This window comes from Neofelis nebulosa, chromosome 9, assembly GCF_028018385.1.
Source record: "Neofelis nebulosa isolate mNeoNeb1 chromosome 9, mNeoNeb1.pri, whole genome shotgun sequence".
NCBI classification, from domain to species: Eukaryota; Metazoa; Chordata; class Mammalia; order Carnivora; family Felidae; genus Neofelis; species Neofelis nebulosa.
The window spans coordinates 53,551,530-53,571,355 of NC_080790.1; the positions used below are offsets into that span (position 1 = coordinate 53,551,530).

The 19,826-nt window shown below is 41.8% G+C and overlaps 1 protein-coding gene across 4 annotated transcripts in view; it reads left to right on the plus strand.

The window, feature by feature from the left end:
- Positions 1-14,244, plus strand: part of C9H2orf42 (chromosome 9 C2orf42 homolog) — a 34,572-nt gene extending 20,328 nt beyond the window's left edge. For all 4 annotated transcript variants that reach the window (XM_058683816.1, XM_058683812.1, XM_058683815.1 and 1 more), the window contains 5 exons: positions 1,451-1,555; positions 6,576-6,683; positions 7,960-8,060; positions 9,438-9,600; positions 13,021-14,244. In XM_058683816.1, coding sequence (XP_058539799.1) covers positions 1,451-1,555; positions 6,576-6,683; positions 7,960-8,060; positions 9,438-9,600; positions 13,021-13,229 — 686 coding nt within the window. In that variant the 3' untranslated portion in view covers positions 13,230-14,244. The remainder of the gene's footprint in view (positions 1-1,450; positions 1,556-6,575; positions 6,684-7,959; positions 8,061-9,437; positions 9,601-13,020) is intronic.
- The last annotated feature ends 5,582 nt before the right edge of the window (positions 14,245-19,826 follow it).

Genomic DNA, 19,826 nt, shown 5'->3' on the forward strand with positions numbered 1-19,826 from the left:
GTGAGTACAAGCCCCATGTTGGGCATAGAGATTACTTAATCAATCAATCAATCAATTAAAAGTCAACATGCGTTAAAAAAAAAATGAAGTTTGAAAACATACCTAAAAGCAGTAGCATGGTTATCTTTCTGAACTTATGAGACAAAATAACTTAATTTGAACATAGCCTATATGTTTACTTTTCTATTCAGCATAATTAGGCCCATACATTTGGGGATCAACATTTTCTTAACTCTCATATATTATGGCTGAGTGATTAAAAACTAGATATCATCCCTGCACTCATACTGTGGTTTTAAAGACAAGATCAGTACATAAATAGCATATAATACAAAACCAAATCTTAATTAACCAATTAGCTAAGAACTGACATATTCCAGGAATAAATGTTTTTGGAAGGTCAAGAAGTAAATCAAAAATATCAGGTAGAAGATTTTTAACAGATTTTCATCACTTCCTTTGGTACAAAGGAAAAATAAAATAAAATAAAATAGATTTTCATCCAAATTATCACTAAATACATTTACCTAATGAGAATTTTAGTTTCAAATGAATAGTAGTTGTGGCATCCTTATCTCCTGATTTATAGATCTCTAAAGCAACCATTATACAAGCCCATTCTTAAGTTTGGAGTTTTCTTTTTTTCAAAGATTTTATTTTTAAGTAATCTCTGCACCCAATGTAAAGATAGAACTCATGACCCCAAGGTCAAGAGTCACATGCTCCACTGACTGAGCCAGCGAGGCTCTCCTCCAATTTGCAGTTTAATGTTGAAAGGCTGCAAACCTTCTGTGGTTAATAATCACAACTTTTCAATTTTTTTCTAGATGGATTCTTTTTTTTTTTTTTTTAAGTTTATTTATTTATTTTGAGAGAGAAAGTGAGCAGGGGGGGAGGCAAAGAGAGAATCCAAGCAGGCACTGTACAGTCAGCACAGAGCTCGGTGCTCGGCTTGAACACACTAACCATGAGATCATGACCTGAGCCCAAACCAAGAGTCAGACGCTCAACCAGCTGAGCAACCTAGCACCCCTCTAGATGGATTCTTAAAAAAAAAAAAAAAAAAATCCTAGGGGCGCCTGGGTGGCTCAGTCAGTTAAGCGTCCGACTTTGGCTCAGGTCATGATCTCACGGTCTGTGGGTTCGAGCCCCGTGACAGCCCCGTGTGAGCTGTCAGCACAGAGCCTAGAGCCTGTTTCAGATTCTGTGTCTCCCTCTTTCTCTGACCCTCCCCTGTTCATGCTCTCTCTGTCTCAAAAATAAAATAAATGTTTAAAAAAAAAAAATCCTAGAATTTTCCATTTCATTTAACGTATCTAATTTCTTTAAATTTCAGCTTGTTGCTCTTTTCTGTACAAAATCCGCAGCTTTTTCAGACTTCAGTTAACTGTTGTTTTTGCAAAAAAACCCATAAAAATTACTGAAAAGTTTTTTTGTTTGTTTTTCCTAGCCTGTGGTCAGCTGTTAGATGAGGCTCAAGTGACCCTGTCCTTCCAAGACTGGCTGGCCAGTGTCACGGAACGCATCCATCAAACCATGCACTATCAGTTTGATGGTAAGTATTGGTCGCCCAACTTAGCTATTGCTGAAAGTAGAAGAATTAAAGTAATTGCGTTGTAGTTCTATTCTGGTCTTTTTGACTTAAGTTTTTGTTTTAATTCCAATATAGTTAGCATTCAGTGTTATATTAGTTTCAGGTATACGATATAGTGATTCCATAATCCCATACATCATCTGGTGTTCATCACTACAAGTGCATTCCTTAATCCCCATCACATATTTCACCAATCCCCCGACTCTCCTCCCCTCTGGTAACCATCAGTTTGTTCTCTGTAGTTAAGAGTCTGTTTCTTGATTTCTCTCTCTCTCTCTGTCTCTTCTTTTCCTTTGTTTTGTTTCTTAAATTCCACATTAGAGTGAAATCCTATGATATTTGTCTTTCTCTGACTGACTTATTTCACCTATCATTATACTCTCTGGCTCTATCCATGTTGTTGCAAATGGTAGTTCTGTTCTGTTTTGATAGGAAAAGTAATTAGGCTTCAGTCCAGCGTGCATTAGGCCACAAGAAAGTAGAGATTTAAATGAAATAAAGGAATAATCACATCATTAAAACACAGGACTAGCAGAATGAATTTAGAGATGGAGGAGCGCAAATAGTAAATAATAAGTAAAGGTAGATGGCCTTGGTCTTAGGGTATGCCTGTCTGTGCACGCACGTATGTGGATGTGTGTTGGGTGAGAGAGATGCCAAAGCCTTAGAAGATCATTCTAACTCTCAAACTTAAAATCAGAGCAAGGGAGGAAAACGTTTAGAGAAAAATCTAAATATGTGAGACTAAGATAGTTATATAAAATTACATAGACATATTAAGGAAGATTGGAGAATACAGGCTGGATTTGGGTTGCTTGTGATAACTTCATGGGACCTCAGCAATTTCAGAGGTGGACCAGCCAACCAGTCCTGGCCCATAGCCTTAAAAACATCCTTGATGGCTAGTTTTCCAGGCTTTGTCCAGTAGTGAGGAGCTCACCACTTTTTCAGGCAGCTCATAACATTGCTGGACAGTGAGAGCTGGGAGGAAAGTGTTCCTCACACTAAGTAGAAATATTTGCTTCTAATACTTCCTGTTGGTTCTGGTTCACTCTAGCCACATGGAGTAGGCCTGTTCTAAGTGACAGTCCCTACCACTGCACACATAGCTATCATGCTGCCTGACAGGTCTTCTTTTCTCCAAGTGATACATCTTAGGTCTTCAAACACTCCTCATAGCATATTTGCAGACCTCATATAATCGTAATGTTCTTTGCTGAATATGTTGCAGTTTATGATTATCATTTTAATCTTTTTTTTAAGTTTACTTATTTATTTTGAGAGAGAGAGAGAAAGAACGTGAGCAGGGAAGGGGCAGAGAGAATGGGAGAGAGAGAATCCCAACCAGGCTCCACACTGTCAGCACAGAGCCTCACTTGGGGCTCCATCTCACGAACCATGAGATCATGACCTGAGCTGAGATCAAGAATCAGACACTTAACCGACTGAGCCACCCAGGCGTCCAATGACTGTCATTTGAAAAATGAAACAGGTGCCTGGCTGGCTCAGTCGGTAGAACATGTGATTTTTGATCTCAGGGTTGCAAGTTTGAGCCCCACATTGGGTGTAGAGATTATTTAAAAATAAAATCTTTAGGGGGGCGCCTGGGTGGCTCAGTCGGTTAAGCGTCCAACTGTTGGTTTCTGCTCAAGTCATGATCTCACAGTTCGTGAGTTCAGGCCCCATATCGGGCTCCATGCTGACTGTGGAGCCTACTTGGGATTCTCTCTCTCCCTCTTTCTCTGGCCCTCCTCCACTTGTACTCTCTCTCTGTCTCTAAAAATAAATAAATAAAATGAAGTAAAATCTTTAGGGGCACCTGCGTGGCTCAGTTCATTAAGTGACTGACTTCAGTTCAGGTCATGATCTCGCAGTTCATGAGTTAGAGCTGTACATTGGGCTCTGTGCTTACAGCTCAGAGCCTAGAGCCTGCTTCAGATTCTGTGTCTCCCTCTCTCTCTTCCCCTTCCCCACTCTGTCTCTCTGTCTCAAAAATCGACATTAAAAAGAAGTTATAAAAAAATAAAATAAAATATTTTATAAATACATACATACATACATACATACATACACACATACATACATACATACGAGGCACCTGGGTGGCACAGTTGGTTGATCATCCAACTATTGGTTTTGGCTCAGGTCATGAGCTCCCGGTTTGTGGGTTCAAGCCCCATGTCAGGCTCTGTGCTGACAGTACGGAGCCTGCTTAGGATTCTCTCTCCCTTGCTTTCTGCCCTTCCCCTTCCCCTACTCCCTCTCTTTGTCTCTCTCTCAAAATAAATAAATAAACTTGAAAAAATTATTTATAAATAAATAGGTAGATAAATAAATAAATAAATAAATAAATAAATAAATAAGACACTCCAAAGTGAATAGTAGCTCGAAAGGAGACAATCAACAGATGAGTTTTGAAAGATTATAATAGTTACAGCTTCATGGTAAGGGAAGAGACAAGAATGGAGATCTTATAATACATGTTTAATTTTGTTTATATTAATTCAGAATAAATAAAACTTCAGAAGTTACTTTTTAGAAATATGAAATAAATTAAGAGTTTCAAAGAGTCTATGTTTGGGTCTGCCTGGGTGGTTCACTCAGTTTAGTGTCTGACTCTTGATCACACCTCAGGTCCTGATCTCACAGTTCATGAGACCTGCTTGGGATTTTCTCTCTCTGCCCCTCCCCTGCTCTCTTTCTCTTAAAAAAATAATAAATAAATAAAATAGTCTTTTTTTTTCCTGTTAAAATTGTATTTATTTACTGTCTGAAGTAATGTAATACGTACCTATAAACCGACCTCCCCAAATCAAAGACAGAATGCCAACACTAATGTAAGATGCACACGGTGGTCCCTCTCTGTCCCATTCTCCATTACCACTCCTCCTCACCATCTCCATTACCACTACCTTTGTCAAAGTCATCATCATCTCTCCTGGACTGTGAGTCTGCATGTTTTACGTGGGCTTTTCAAGAGTAACTTGTACGTCTAAGCCCTGGCATCACATCACCTGAGTTCTAGTTAGTTAGCGCTTCTTTTAGACCAGTCATGATCTCTGCATGTAGCCCACAATCTAAGTTCAAGATGAAAACTTTTAAGATCCCTTTGTATGGTGACTTTTCCAAACTGTCCATATATCACTGTTTTAGTGACTCAGAAGTGGTGACAGTTTTGTCATTGACATTCTGCATTCAATAAAGTATATAAAAACATTTGAAAGAACGTAAAGTCTTTCTGTGGACTTCTAGAAAACCTTTTATTTTTATTTTTCTTGGTCTGACCTTTGTTTCAAAAAGGCATCGGAGGAGTTCCTGGCTGGCTCAGTTGGTAGAGCATGAGACGCTTGATCTCAGGGTTGTAAGTTCAAGCATCACACTGGGTATGGAGCCTACCTAAAAAAACAAAAAACAAAACAACAACAACAAAAACTTCTTTAAATAAAAAGGCATCTGAACTGTCTTTAAGAGTCTTCTTTAAGAACCATTCTTGGGATGTCTGGGTGGCTCGGGAGGTTAAGCGTCTGACCCTTAAATTTGGCTCAGGTCGGGGCGCCTGGGTGGCGCAGTCGGTTAAGCGTCCGACTTCAGCCAGGTCACGATCTCGTGGTCCATGAGTTCGAGCCCCGCGTCAGGCTCTGGGCTGATGGCTCGGAGCCTGGAGCCTGTTTCCGATTCTGTGTCTCCCTCTCTCTCTGCCCCTCCCCCGTTCATGCTCTGTCTCTCTCTGTCCCAAAAATAAATAAAAAACGTTGAAAAAAAAAAAAATTTAAAAAAAAAAAAAAAAAAAAAAAATTTGGCTCAGGTCATGATCCCAGGGTCGTGGGATCGAGCCCTATGTTGGGCTCTACACTGAATGTGGAACCTGCTTAAGATTCTCTCTCTCTCTCAGGGGCACCTGGTGGCTCAGTCAGTTAAGTGTCCAACTCTTGATTTCAGCTCAGATCATGATCTTACAGTTCATGAGTTCGAGCCCCACATCAGGCTCTGTGCCAACAGTGCAGAGCCTGCTTGGGATTCTCTGTCTCCCTCTTTCTCTGCCCCTTCCTGCTCATGCTCTCTCTCTCAAAAATAAGTAAATATTTTTTTAAAAAAGATACTCTCTCTCTGCTCCTCCCCTACACCCCACTCCTGTGCACGCATTCTCTCAAATTAAAAAAAAAAAGAACCATTCTTTAAGTTGTATCTAGCCAGATAGTAGTTCTGGAACAGGTTTTTTTGTTTGTGTTTTGTTTTGTTTGTAAGCTCTATACCTGATGTGGAGCTTGAACTCACAACCCTGAGATCAAGAGTCACTTGCTCTACCACTGAGCCAGCCAGGCACCCTCCTCATGGACAGTTTTTAAAGAAAACTCTGACCTCTTCCAACCCCTCCGCTAACATTGTTTCTGCTGACTTTTTGTTGACCTTAGTTAGTGTCTTGCAAGTTTCTATAAGAGGTTTGTTACGTATTTTCAAAACATTTTGCCTTCTTAGAGATCATATTCAGAGAGAAAGACCGATGCTTGTTGGATAAACAGTGTCCTGACTTTGTGGCACTCTTGGCCCAGACCATCTGAGTGACACCTTGCAGTTACTTTGCTTGGACATAAATGCACATAGCAAATGCTTGGAGACAGTGAGCAGGATTGAATCAAATTTACCTTCTCAACTCAGCCTCATTGTACTCACCTCATTTCAGATACTCTTTAAAGGGAAAAGTCTGGGCTATGCTGGTGTTTAGGAAACTGAGGAATTGAAAAGTTATCTTTGGCAGATGACAAGGGTCTTTTGTATTTGTCATAATAGAGATCAAGAGTAGGGCTGGTGACAGTGCTTGACTCATAAAGGTCAATCAAAGCCTTCTTTTTGCCTCTGTATAAAGCAGTCTCAGTGGCATTTTTAGTTGTTAGTGCCATCCAATTCCATTTCTTCCACTTCTCCCTACGTGTCAGAAAGCCCACTGAGCTTCTTTAAACGAGTTTCTTCTTATTTGATATAGGCAAACCAGAGCCACTGGTGTTCCACATTCCTCAGTCCTTTTTTGATGCTCTGCAACAAAGAATATCTATAGGAAGTGCAAAGAAACGGCTTCCCAACTCCACCACAGGTATGGGATTTTTTTCCTCAGGAACAACAATAGATATCTTGACCTTAGAGAATTATGCTTAGAGAAACCGTGTGGTATTTTCAGGATTAGGACTTCTAGTCACATGCTCAGAACATGAAGCCTTAGCCAGTCAGCTCTTGGAATAATGATCACTCCCCTCAAAGGTACCATACTTATTCCAGTAAGAGTTAATGGAAAAATTCAGAAAGCACAAACTTGGTAAAAGGACAGTGAAGTGTAATGAGGGTGCCCACTAAGAAGTTTGACATTTTCTAGATATGAACCAATTTCAGCAAAAGCATTGTAAGTTCCAGTTGTTATTTGCACTGGCTTCTTGGAAGCATATTACAATCTGTACCAAAAACAAAAACTTGTTTTTCATGGTTCCCAATTTTGATGAAGGAAGATTTTTTTTTTAGAGTAATTCTTAGGCTTGGAACCCTTTATAATTACATTATTCTGGTGCTTATTTCTTGGTTTTCTATTACATCTTCTACTAGAAATTTCATGATACTTACTAGGTAGTGTAAGGAAACGAGGGAGAGAGGAGGAAGAATAGATGGCTCAGTGATAAATAGCCCAAGAGTAACTATAGCTGGACATCAATGCTATTTCTTTAGTTAGTAGTTATTTGATGATTATAATAGGGGCTGAGGTTTAATTCTATCTTTGAGGTTGAATTCTATCTGTGAATCACTGTTTAGGGCTATAAAAATCTTTGTCTTCACAGCTTATCTATCTGAGGCAGTGTTGATTCTTTCACCTTAAACTTTAGGCCTCCTAATACATTACTTTTAACCCATCCTTTAGCTATTTTTGCAGGCCTTTTGGTGAAACCCCTTTATAATCCTTCAGGCAAGGCAACAGGTTGGCAACCATGTTAACTGGCCTAAACTCCATGTAATTCTTTTAAGAACTATAATTTGACCTCTGGTATATCTAAAGTTGTGAGAGGTTGTAAGGTGCTGTTTTATAATGGAGTCCTGTGCATGTAGCTATACCAAACAAAGAAATCAGTTGCTAAGGTAGCAAAAATAAGTAGCATCTCAAAGAAGCATCAGAGACATCTGTTAGCAGAAATCCGTATCATTTGATTTACCACATTTCTGCCAAACCTATTACAGATTTGCCTCTAGAATTTCTTTTTTAAAAGTGCTGAGATTCTATAAGGAAAGGATAGCACTGCACTGAACTTTCTAAAAACTGGATAACAAATACAATGAAAGAGAATGTTATTTTTTTGGTAGTCTAATCTTGTTCCCTTCTTACATTGAAGCTTTTGTTCGGAAAGACGCCTTGCCACTGGGAACCTTTTCCAAGTATACCTGGCATATCACTAATATCCTGCAAGTTAAACAAATCTTAGATACCCCAGAGGTAAGAGTGTATTTCTACAATAGTAGGAGGGCAAAGAGGGGAAGAAAGAGAAGCAAGTGCAGGAAGTATGTTTGCACCAATTCCCTGAGTTATAGACACTGAAGAGAATTCCTTTTTTTCATACTAAAAGATTATTCAGAAATATTCATGGCGTATAGTTCTGACTGTGATTTTAATGGGTATTCCCTGTGGTTTGAAAAAGTATCTTAAATTGGAATATCCTTTTTCTTTGCCTTTAGGATCAGAAAACAGAGATCATTTTTCTTGTGAATTAGATAATGAACCCCTACTAGCTATGGTGAGCCCTACATTAACCGGCAGGGAGCTAGAAATTATATAAATAATTTGAGATAATATACTATTTGTGAGGTCAATGAACTCAGCACAATTAAATGCTTCTCCACAAACTGCAATTTAGTTCTCATTAGAAAAATGACCTTTAATTATTTGGCATTCTTTTTTGCAAGAGGAATATTAGACATTTTTAAACATTTTCTTTTTCAAGCAGATCCTGAAAATTTGAGGCTTTTCCCTTCCTACAGTAGTGGAATATTGTAGAAAATTCAGCATAGTGTGGTTTGATACATTAAGATTAGCTTAATTGCAAGGCATTGTTACTTTCAGAAAAAGAATAAGTTGTTTGGTAGTTATAAAACTTACATGTGAACCCTAGAAAAGCCCTGTGTTAGCACTAAAGGCACTGAGGAACCTCTTTAATTGTTGGATGTTACAGATATAGCTTCTTGCCTGGAGCAAGTGTTCAGGGAGGCACTGTCACTGTCAAGTAAAGGAAGAGAACTAATTGATAATCTTGGAGTGTCGGTCTGTTTGGGCATTACTTACCTGCATCGCCTCATTCAAACTCACAACCATGTGTTGGTATTAACTGAATTTTGCCGATGAGAAACAGGCTATATGGCCTGCTGTTTAGTGGCAAAGACCAGTTCAAGTTCTGTCTGGCTTAGTCCCAAGGATGGTGTGAAGCATACAAGGTGTTAGGCCAGCTGTAGATGCTGTCAGTAGAGCTTTTAGGAGAAGAATCATGCTAGCAGAGCAGGAGGGAAGGGAACAAAACTGATTTGAGAGCAAGTCTATGCCAGTAGCCATTGCATAGCCATGAAGATGTTAGAGGTTCAGTTCATAGATAGTTTGGCTGGGGTTCAAATTAAAGTTATAGAGAAAAAAGGAAAGTCATGAATGATGTAAAGGAGAAAAGGCAGATTTCTTGATAGCATTTACTTGAAAATACAAGAGGAGGTTTCCATTAATTTGAGTGTAACAAAAAAGAATAAGTGAAAGATCTGTTGTCATCCAAATGTTTGTCTACTTTGAAAGTTTTTCCTTTCTCACCTTTCTTGGTATTGACTTCGTGTCCAGATGCCCTTGGAAATCACTCGGAGTTTTATCCAGAACCGGGATGGGACTTATGAACTGTTTAAATGCCCTAAAGTGGAAGTAGAGAGCATAGCAGAAACCTATGGTCGTATAGAAAAGCAACCTGTGCTGCGACCTTTGGAACTAAAAACTTTTCTCAAAGTTGGTAAGTGAAATTGTGCTTTCAATAGAGCATTTTCCTTTGAAGGTTAGCTGTGTGCATTGAACTGTCCTAGACATTGGATCTTGACCTTAAACAAAGAAGACACATGCATTCATATTGTAAAGGCCATCATGGGATAAAGTGTTTTGTTTCTTTTGAAACAATGCTTTTAAAATAAAATTATAAGGGGCACCTGGCTGACTCAGTCAGTGGAGCACATGACTCTTGATCTTGGGGTTGTAAATTTGAGCTCCATGTTGGGTATAGAGATTACTTAAAAATAAAATCTCTAAAAATAAATAGAATAGAATAGAATAGAAGTAATACATATTCATTATAGAGAAATCATAGATTTCATTATAGACCATAAAGGAGAAAAGTGAACCACCTATAAGCTCATGCACCATAGAAGACATCACCATTAAGATTTTAGGGGTGCCTGGTGGCTCAGTCAGTTAAGCTTCTGACTTTGGCTCAGGTCATGATCTCGCAGTTTGTGAGTTTGAGCCCTGCAACAGGCTCTGTGCTAACAGCTCAGAGCCTGGAGCCTACTTCAGATTTTGTGTCTCCCTCTCTGTCTGCCCCTCCCCCTGCTCGCACTCTGTGTGTGTGTGTGTGTGTGTGTGTGTGTGTGTGTGTGTGTCTCAAAAATAAACATTAAAAAAAAAAGAATTTGGCATATCTCCTTTTAGACTCTGTTCTACACATGAAAAGAGTTTGCAAAACATGGGCTCATACCGCAGATACTTTTTTTTTTTTTTTTAATTTTTTTTTCCAATGTTTTTTATTTATTTTTGGGACAGAGACAGAGCATGAACGGGGGAGGGGCAGAGAGAGAGGGAGACACAGAATCGTAAACAGGCTCCAGGCTCCGAGCCATCGGCCCAGAGCCTGATGCGGGGCTCGAACTCCCGGACCGCGAGATCGTGACCTGGCTGAAGTCGGACGCTTAACCGACTGCGCCACCCAGGCGCCCCCGGCAGATACTTTTTTAACTTAAAAATATTATCACGACAGCTTTCCATATCTACCTTAAACATTATTTTTTAATTTTTTTTAAAGTTTATTCATTTTTGAGAGAGAGAGAGAGGAAGAGAGAGAGCATGAGTGGGGGAGGGGCAGAGAAAGAGGGAGACACAGAATCTGAAGCAGGGTCCAGCACAGAGCCCAATGTGGGGCTCGTACTCACAAACTGTGAGATCATGACCTGAGCCAAAGTTGGATGCTTAACCGACTGAGCCACGCAGATGCCTCTTAAACAATATTTTTTTAACTTTTTAAAAATTTTATAAAACATACATAATATAAAAATTATCATTTTAGGGGTGCCTGGGTGACTCAGTTGGCTAAGTGTCCGACTCTTCGGCTCAGGTCGTGATCTCATAGTTCATGTGTTTGAGTCCCACATTAGGCTCTGCATTGACAGTGCCAAGTCTGCTTGGGATCCTCTCTCTCTCTCTACCCCTCCCCTGCTCACTCTCTGTCTCTCAAAATAAATAAATAAACTTAAAAAAAATTTTTAAATAAAATAGTGTACCATTTTAACCATTTTTAAGTGTATAGTTCTCAGGCATGAAGCACATTTACATTGTTGTGCAACTATTACCATCATCCATCTCCAGAACTTTTTTGTCTTCCTCCACTGAAACTGTACCATTAATTAGTAACTCCCCACTCTCACCTCACCCCTGGTCCCTGGCAACAACCATTCTATTTTCTGTCTCTATTAATTTGACTACTTTAGGTAGCTTATGTAAGTAGAATCATACAGTATTTTTCCTTTCTCTGACTTATTTTACTTACTATAATGTCTACAAGGTCCATCCATGTTGTAGCAAGTGTCAAATTTTCTTTGCCCTTTTTTTTCTTTTTTTCTTTTTTTTTTTTTTTTAAGTAAGCAGTGTGCCCAACATGGGATCTCAGGACCCCAAGATCAAGATTCACATGGTCTGGGGCTCCTGGATGGTTCAGTTAAGCGTCTGACTTCAGCTCAGGTCATGATCTCACAGTTTGTGGGTTTGAGCTCTGCTGTCGGCCTCTGTGCTGACAGCTTGGAGCGTAGAGCCTGATTCAGATTCTCCATGTCTCTCTTTCTCTCTGTCCCTCCCCCACTCACGCTGTCTCTCTCTCTCTCTCTCTCTCTCTCTCCCCTTCAAAAATAAACATTAAATAAATAAATAAATAAATAAATAAATAAATAAAAAGATTCACATGCTCTATCAACTGAACTAGCCAGATGCCCCATAGTTTTGAAAGGTATATTGTATTATTTTAAATTCTGCTAGTTTTTTTTTTAGTAAAATGTTTATTTATTTTGAGAGAGAAAAGAGTGCATGAATGCAAGTGGGGGAAAGGTCAGAGAGAGAGATCTCATGAACCGTGAGCCGTGAGATCATGACCTGAGCCAAAATCAAGAGTTGGACCCTGCTAGTGTTTTATATTTTTTTGAAAGCGTTCTGTAACCTGAGTTTTTCATGTTTAAATCTTTGATCCTCTGGAATTTATTTTGATGTAAGGTATGAGGTATGATTCTGCCACCTTTTATTTTCTTCCAGATAGTTATCTAATTGATGCACACTATTATAAGAAACACTTATATTTTACTAACTGAAATTACTAATCACTAATTTTAGTAATTGAAAATGCAACCTTTATATTATGCTAAATTCCTGTTCTATTTGTGTCCACTTTGGATCTTTCTGTTTTGTTCATTTAATCCATCTAGACATATGCCAGTACCACACTCCTTTGGTTATTATGGGTTTGTAGTATGTTTTAGAACCATGTAATTTTAATTGTTTCTGGTTTCCTTGAAACTTGACCTTTTCCTGGGGCTCCTGAGTGGCTCAGTCGGTTGAGCGTCCAACTTCGGCTCAGGTCACGATCTCGCAGTCTGTGAGTTCGAGCCCCGCGTCAGGCTCTGGGCTGATGGCTCAGAGCCTGGAGCCTGCTTCCGATTCTGTGTCTCCCTCTCTCTCTGCCCCTCCCCCGTTCATGCTCTGTCTCTCTCTGTCTCAAAAATAAATAAATGTTAAAAATAAATAAATAAATAAATAAAAAAGAAACTTGACCTTTTCTTGCTAGTCTCCCTTTTAATCTCATCAGCTATCTTTTCTCCTTAATCTGGGCTCTCCTTAGTATTCTTTTGGCTTTATTTCCATGGAGGCTGGGTCTTATTTCATTTGAGGGTACCAGACAGTTCCCTGAAATTTTTATTTGGATAGATACACCAGTAATCACTTTTCCCTTCCCTTGATTCTTCTCCACTGTTTCTCTCTCCTATTTTGTTGTTGTTGTTTTAATTTTTTTCTCTCTCTTTTTTTTTTTTTTTTTTTTATTACTGAACAGAGTTACATCTGTCCAGCCTCAAATTTTGGAATGGTACTAATGTTCTTTTTTTTTTTTTTTTTTTTTGGTCTTCAGGCAACACTTCCCCAGATCAAAAAGAGCCAACACCGTTCATCATTGAGTGGATTCCAGATATCCTTCCTCAGTCCAAGATTGGTGAGCTTCGGATCAAGTTTGAGTACGGTCACCACCGGAACGGGCATGTGGCGGAATACCAAGACCAGCGGCCACCGCTGGACCAGCCCTTGGAACTGGCGCCTCTGACCACCATCACTTTCCCATGACAAGGGAAAAAACAAGAGTCTTTTGCTGCTAAATTTGCACATTCCCAACCCTTGCCAATTTAAATACTAGTTAGGCACTTAGATGGCTCTGTCGCCTAGTGAACTGCTCTTAGCCAAGATGCAATTTCTTATCGCATTCAAGTGGATTCTGTTGAAGAAAAACTCTTCTTGTAAATGGCCTTTTGGTGCTGCTGTGTATGGTCTTCGTTATAAATTGGGTGATATTTCTGGCTAGAATTTTTAAAGGAACAAAAAGGAAACCAGCTCTCTTTCCTTCTTAAAGAACTCACCTTTAGAGTTTGTTTCAAACTTTTTCTAATTCTCTAAGATGTTCGCAGCACTTCTTACACCAACAGTGTTGGAAAGTTAATAATACCCTGTTTAGGGCAGAATGTTAAAGGACCATCCTGACAGAGTTCCAGTCATGCCCATTTATTTTGTTCTCAAATAAAAGCACAATGTCACTAGTTTTTCCAAAGTATATCTCATGTTGGCCTGATTATAAAATTATAAGCCTTTGGGGAGATTTAAGTAACAGTGAAATAGGAAAAAGAAGTCCAGGTATCAAGGGATTATTGACATTTCAAACTAATGCTTCTAATTACTTGTTCCCTAGATATTTATTTCCTTCTTTATTCTCCAACAAGTTTAAGAGCTGGTAGGTTCAATTCCTGTTTTTGAGCTCACTGATCACAGAATGGTGATACTGAAGGACACAGAAGTGGAAGCCTGTCTTCAGGGAGAAAAGAAGGGAGTGACCATTTCCTATATTTCTCCTATGTGCCAGACACTTTCATTTATATTCCCATTTTTCTCATTTAGTCCTTACTGTTTGAGTTTAGATATCACCTCTTCTTTTAAATTAAAGAGACAGCCTGTTTTTCTTGCTGGAAACGACATTAAAAATGTTTCATTTTAGTGTAAAGGGCATGTTGTTTCTACTTTATTATCTTACTTTGATATAAATTCCTTGTAAACCATTGTCCTTGGGAACATAAGAAAAATCCCACATAAAGGAGACTCCTGGTTTTCTTTTGACTGCAGGTAACAAAAACCCAACTCTAACCAGCTCAGGCAAAAATGGGAATGAATGGTTCACGGACTTTAACATAGGGCTGGACAGCCATCCTGGGTGGCACTAGGGTGTAACTAGGCCTCAGGAACCCTGGAGCCAAGGTCCATCTGACCCATCACTGTCTCTCCTGGGGCTTCACTCACTCTTAGCACAGAGCAGCACCCTCTAGCCAGAATTCCGACTTTTCAGGCACCTGAAAGTAAGACTTACACTTTTACACTGGAGCGGGATTGGCTGCTCTACTCTCTCTCTCCTCCGAAGGGCAAAGACCCACAAGAAAGATTCTGATTGGCATTTTTGGTAAAAGGGGAGCTGTGTCCCTACAAGGGGGAAAGGGTAGGCAAATTAAGTGTTGTCTATCCTGTGTGATTGAGGGAATAGCTTGTGTGGAGAGCTCACAAATGCTTTCGACAGTGGGGGAATTCCTTGGGGAGACTCCAGAAAGTTTCACAGAGAACTTAGAACTTGTACTGGGCTTTAAAGGAGAAAGGGTTTCTATAGATATGGAGAAGAGAAATTAGGTAAAGCAGAGCCTGCTGGAAAGGAAGACCACCCAAGGAAACACAGTGGTTGGTCCATTCAGGAAATCCTGCAACCTGAGTACTTTAAGGACATTGGTTACAGCTTTTTGACCAAGACAGACCTGTGAGTAACAGGCAAATGCCTGGATCTAGTAGTACTTGACTATAGCCACGGATGAGAATACCCACAAAGGCCATAAAACACATGGCTGGGACAAATGATCCACCCAAAGAGGAACAGTACTCAAGTGTTAAGATCTTTACCCTGGACCACCCCAACCCACCTTCACAGTCCATCAAAATCTGGAATGGGGTTCAGAGTTACATTGACCAATAATTCTAATTTGGTACTCTCTCTAACAGGTCAAGCATGGGCCTACAAGTACCAGTAAGAGTACTGTACCCACTCTCAACATCCAGACCTCTGGGACACCACTAGCATTGACCTCATTTCAGACTCAGCCCACACTACCACCCCAGGGTGATCCCAGATACTCCCAGCAGAAAAAGTCTCTTCAAACTCTGCACACATCTGCCTCCCCACCTCTCCATGCTCCCACCTGCTATCCATTGCATACCTCCATTAGTCATAGGAATCTCCCATCTCTGGGAGAAAAGCTAATGCCTTTCAACATTGCAGCCACCATTTGTATTTCGGAGTGAACAGCTCAAAAACCTCCATGTCCACGTAGTCACCTGTTAGTGCACGGACTGACGATCCTTAGACAATATTAATAGGTACGAGAGGGATGCCACCTTAACCCCTCCAGACAAAATGGCTGGGCCCCTAATGTTGTGGGCATAATGAGAACAACTTGCTGCCACTCCACCCAGATCACTTTGGTTCTAACCTATCATGTCCCTGCTTCTACCAGAACTACTGTCATCTCAACAGCTCGCTGGCTTAGAAGAACGATAAGCCACTCAGAGACCTCCTGAAAATCTGACTCTAAGAACCACCCACGTAAGTGAGGGTCTGTAGGCCTGCCACCTAGTTCTTTCATGGTACCAGATGTCATCGGTCCCAGTCACATAAGTTCACCCTTTCACTGATTCCTATTATGTCCTTTCTGCCAGTAACCCACCCCTCCTTCCAACCCATGTGTACATGCATATATATGCACACACACCATAACACTCTGGCCTCCTACTCATCTAGCTCTGTCCACCTACAGAACGCAGCCTGTGTACATCATCTAAGAGGCACTATTCTGTCAGTATCTGGTTCTCCCAGGTCAGAGCCCAAAACCTGCTCTCCATTAGAATAACCAAGGGAAATCCCACTGTATCTGCTAAAGGTGAGAGAATGGGCAGGGGCTGCCCTCCTCCAGCCCTTTGAATGACCTGAACCCTCTCAAGTACTCATCACATACAACACAGAAAAGTTAGCCACAGAGAAAAATTCCTGGGTCTTTTTTTTTTTTTTTTTTTTTGGTGAATTTTCCCAAGATGAACCTTCTCACCCCCTTGGCTTATTTCTCTTTTCATCTCTCAGATTCTGGCTTCCTAGTTTTCTTCCTATTTTGTGATATTTTCTGATACTCCTTATTGAATGCTTTTTTTAAGTTTTTTTTTCTTTTTTTAAGTAATCTCTATACCCAACTTGGTGTTCGAACTTACAACCCTGAGATCAAGAGTCATCTGTTCCACTGACTAAGCAAGCCAGACACCCCTGGATGCTTTTTTAAAAACTGCCTTACAGACCTTGCTCCTTGTCTGCATGCCTTCCCACCATCCAGCTCTGCAAGCTCCCTTCACATCTTTGTACCATCACACCAGCCTCGCCAAGGGAATAGGATACCGTGTTTTACCATAGTGCTCTATGCATAGGCATCACCCAGGGATCTAGTTACAATCTAGCATATTCTGATTCAGAGGTTCTAGGGTGGGGTCCAAGATTCTGCATTTATGTCCTCAAACTGGATGCAGCATGTACTGGACTGCACAAATGCAGCTGGACTCCAGACTGCACTCTCCATAGCAAGACCTAATGCCTGACTTGGTACTGTGACTCCCACCTCTCACTGCCACTAATGGGAGGGCAGGGCTGGAGGTCGGTGACACAAAGCAATCAGCAGCAGCTGCTAGAGCAATAGCTAGCATGCACCCAAGCATTTCAAGGCAGTGTGTTAGGTTGAGATGCTTTATGGTATGCTCCCACGAAGTTGCTCCAACCCTTGGAGGCACTGGCCTTCCTCCTACCAACTGGTTCCAACTCCACAATTTCAGAAGTAAAAAGTGTTATCTGTAACCACCACGACATTCCCTGCGGTTTTCCTCCCTTCTCTCCAGCACTTTTTCAACTGTCCTCTTCACGCCACCTTAAGGTTCAGATTTTAAACCCTGGGTTCAAACCCTGACTCTGCCACCATCTTATTAACTATGCAACCTTGGGCAAGTTATTCAACCCTATGGTCCGGTGACCTCACCTGGATGATGTGTGTACTAAATAAGGTACTGTGTGTGAAATCCTCGTTAAATACCATCTATTACCTTTTTGCCTATTGTTTGCTCTCCCTTCCTTTTCAGTCGTGTTTTTCTAACTTGGCCTTGAGACTGGAATGTTTTGTTTAATGTTAACAGAAAAGCTACAAATCAATATGAAAGGGTGTGTGTAGTGCTGGCATTCATTTTCTTCGTTATCTTTTTCCCTTTTTTTTTCAAAATTTCTCCGATGAACAATATTACTTCGGTAAGTTCCAAAAAGGAAAAGTCCTACCCTTAAAACAAAGGACATAAAGGTTACTCCACAGAAAGGTGGAAAAGAAAAAGAAAGACGCCTTGGCGCCGGTCACGTGGCTGCCGCCCCCTTTCCCCCTCCTCAGCGAGGTGACGTAAGTCACGTACCCCTCCCGCCCTCGCCGCTCCTTCCGGCCGGTTGGGCAGCTCTTTCTTCCACCAGGCGGCGCCGCAGGACGTTCTGTTGCCGACGCCTTCTGCGCAGCCTCACTGGAGCCCGGGACACGTCACCACTTTCGCGTCTTTTCTGGAGAGCGCGGGAAGGCGAGTGCAGGAGGGTGGTGACGACATTGGGGTTCCCCGCGTGGCTCGCGGGGGCGGGGCCGGGGACGTGGCGCGCCAGGAGAGGGGAGGGCGGGTGGCGCCGCGCGCAGGCTGACTGGGCCACGCCCACCTCGTGACCCACAGTGTGGCTGAACTGCTGGAAAGGTGCTGACGAGGCGGGTTGGATGGGGAGGGGCACTCGTCCCTGCGCGAGGCCCTTTCGAGGTCGTTATTTCGCCCAGGTCGCCCTCAGACGTGCCCCGGGCGCCTCTGGGTCCAACTTTAAGCCGAGCACCGACTTCCTGGCACCCTCGTGGGGGCGGGTCCAAGCCCGCGCTGCGGCCGGCGCGCCCTCAGGGCAGCGGAGAGGACTCGGGGCACGTGGGCCCGGGCCGCACACCAGCTGCGACCACGCGGCTCTTCGGGGAAGGAGTCGCCGCGCCCAGGCCCCTCCCCGCCGTGGCTCAGGCTTTCTTCCTCTCCGGCCTCCCAGTATTGGTCCGCCCCCACTCTTGCCGTTCCTGCCTGCGCCGGGAGAGAGGAGGAATGTGGGCTCTGGAAGGAGACTTGGCTTTGAATCCCGACCCGCCGCTTAGTCTTGGCCTTGGGCGAGTCATTCAGTTCTCCGAGTGTCGGTTTCTTCCTTTGTAAAATACGGATTGTACCATCCACTTAAGAGATGTATTAGTCTGTCCCTAACACAGGGTAGGTGGTCAGTCAAAATATGAAACTTAAAATCCACCTTTTGCCATTGGGTCCTTAGAACCAGTTTGCAGGGCCATTAATCCCTCGGTAGCCCTTAGAAGGCTTCGTGTAGTTCCGTGTACTGGTTTTTAAGAGAAGCGCTTCCCTTTTCTTAATGTGAACTCCACAGCCTGCCCAGTGGCTTTGAAAGAAAAGGGGGCAAGGGGCTCATCCACGACCTGAGGAGTTGAACATGGGGCCTAATGAAAGTTTAGGGACGGGTGGTTACTGGAGTTTTTCTCTGGGTCCCAGCCCTTGTGAAACTACTTAACTGAGGCACCACAGGATTTCCTGCTGGGAACCCTGTCTAGGGCACACACTGCCAGGTACCCTTCAGTTGTCTCTCTCCTGTTGCTGTGCCTTGTCAGACTCTTTCGTCTCGTATTACGTTGCTGTGGCCAAGTCATTTTTCTTGGGATGGCCTGATCCCTGGGGACAAGCTAGCTTCCAGTAGCTTTTGTAGGAGGCTGGTCTGAGTAAACAGTGCAAGACTATCTTCTTGAAGGAGGAAAACTAATGTATCCTGAAGTGCTATTTAGCATGTGTCACAAACTGTATTAGGTTTTTCTTTTTCTTTTTAAAAATTTACATCCAAATTAGCATATAGTGCAACAATGATCTCAGGAGTAGATTCCTTAGTGGCCCTTACCCATTTAGCTCCCCCCCCCCACAACCCATCCAGTAACCCTCAGTTTGTTCTCCGTATTTATGAGTCTTTTCTGTTTTGCCCCCCTCCCTGTTTTTCTATTTTTGTTTCCCTTCCCTTATGTTCCTCTGTTTTCTCTCTTAAAGTCCTCATATGAGTGAAGTCATATGATTTTTGTCTTTCTCTAATTTCACTTAGCATAATACCCTCCAGTTCCATCCACATAGTTGCAAATGGCAAGATTTCATTCTTTTTGATTGCCGAGTAATACTCCATTGTATATATATACCACATCTTCTTTATCCATTCAACCATCGATGGACATTCGGGCTCTTTCCATACTTTGGCTATTGTTGATAGTGCTGCTATAAACATGGGGGTGCATCTGTCTCTTCGAAACAGCACACCTGTATCCTGTGGATAAATACCTAGTAGTGCAATTGCTGGGTCTTAGGGTAGTTCTATTTTTAGTTTTTTGAGGAACCTCCATACTGTTTTCCAGAATGGCTGCACCCGCTTGCATTCCCATGTATTAGGTTTTTCACACAAGTTACCATCTCATTTGATTTCCACAACCAGTCCTATGAGCTAGGTGGAATTATTATCCC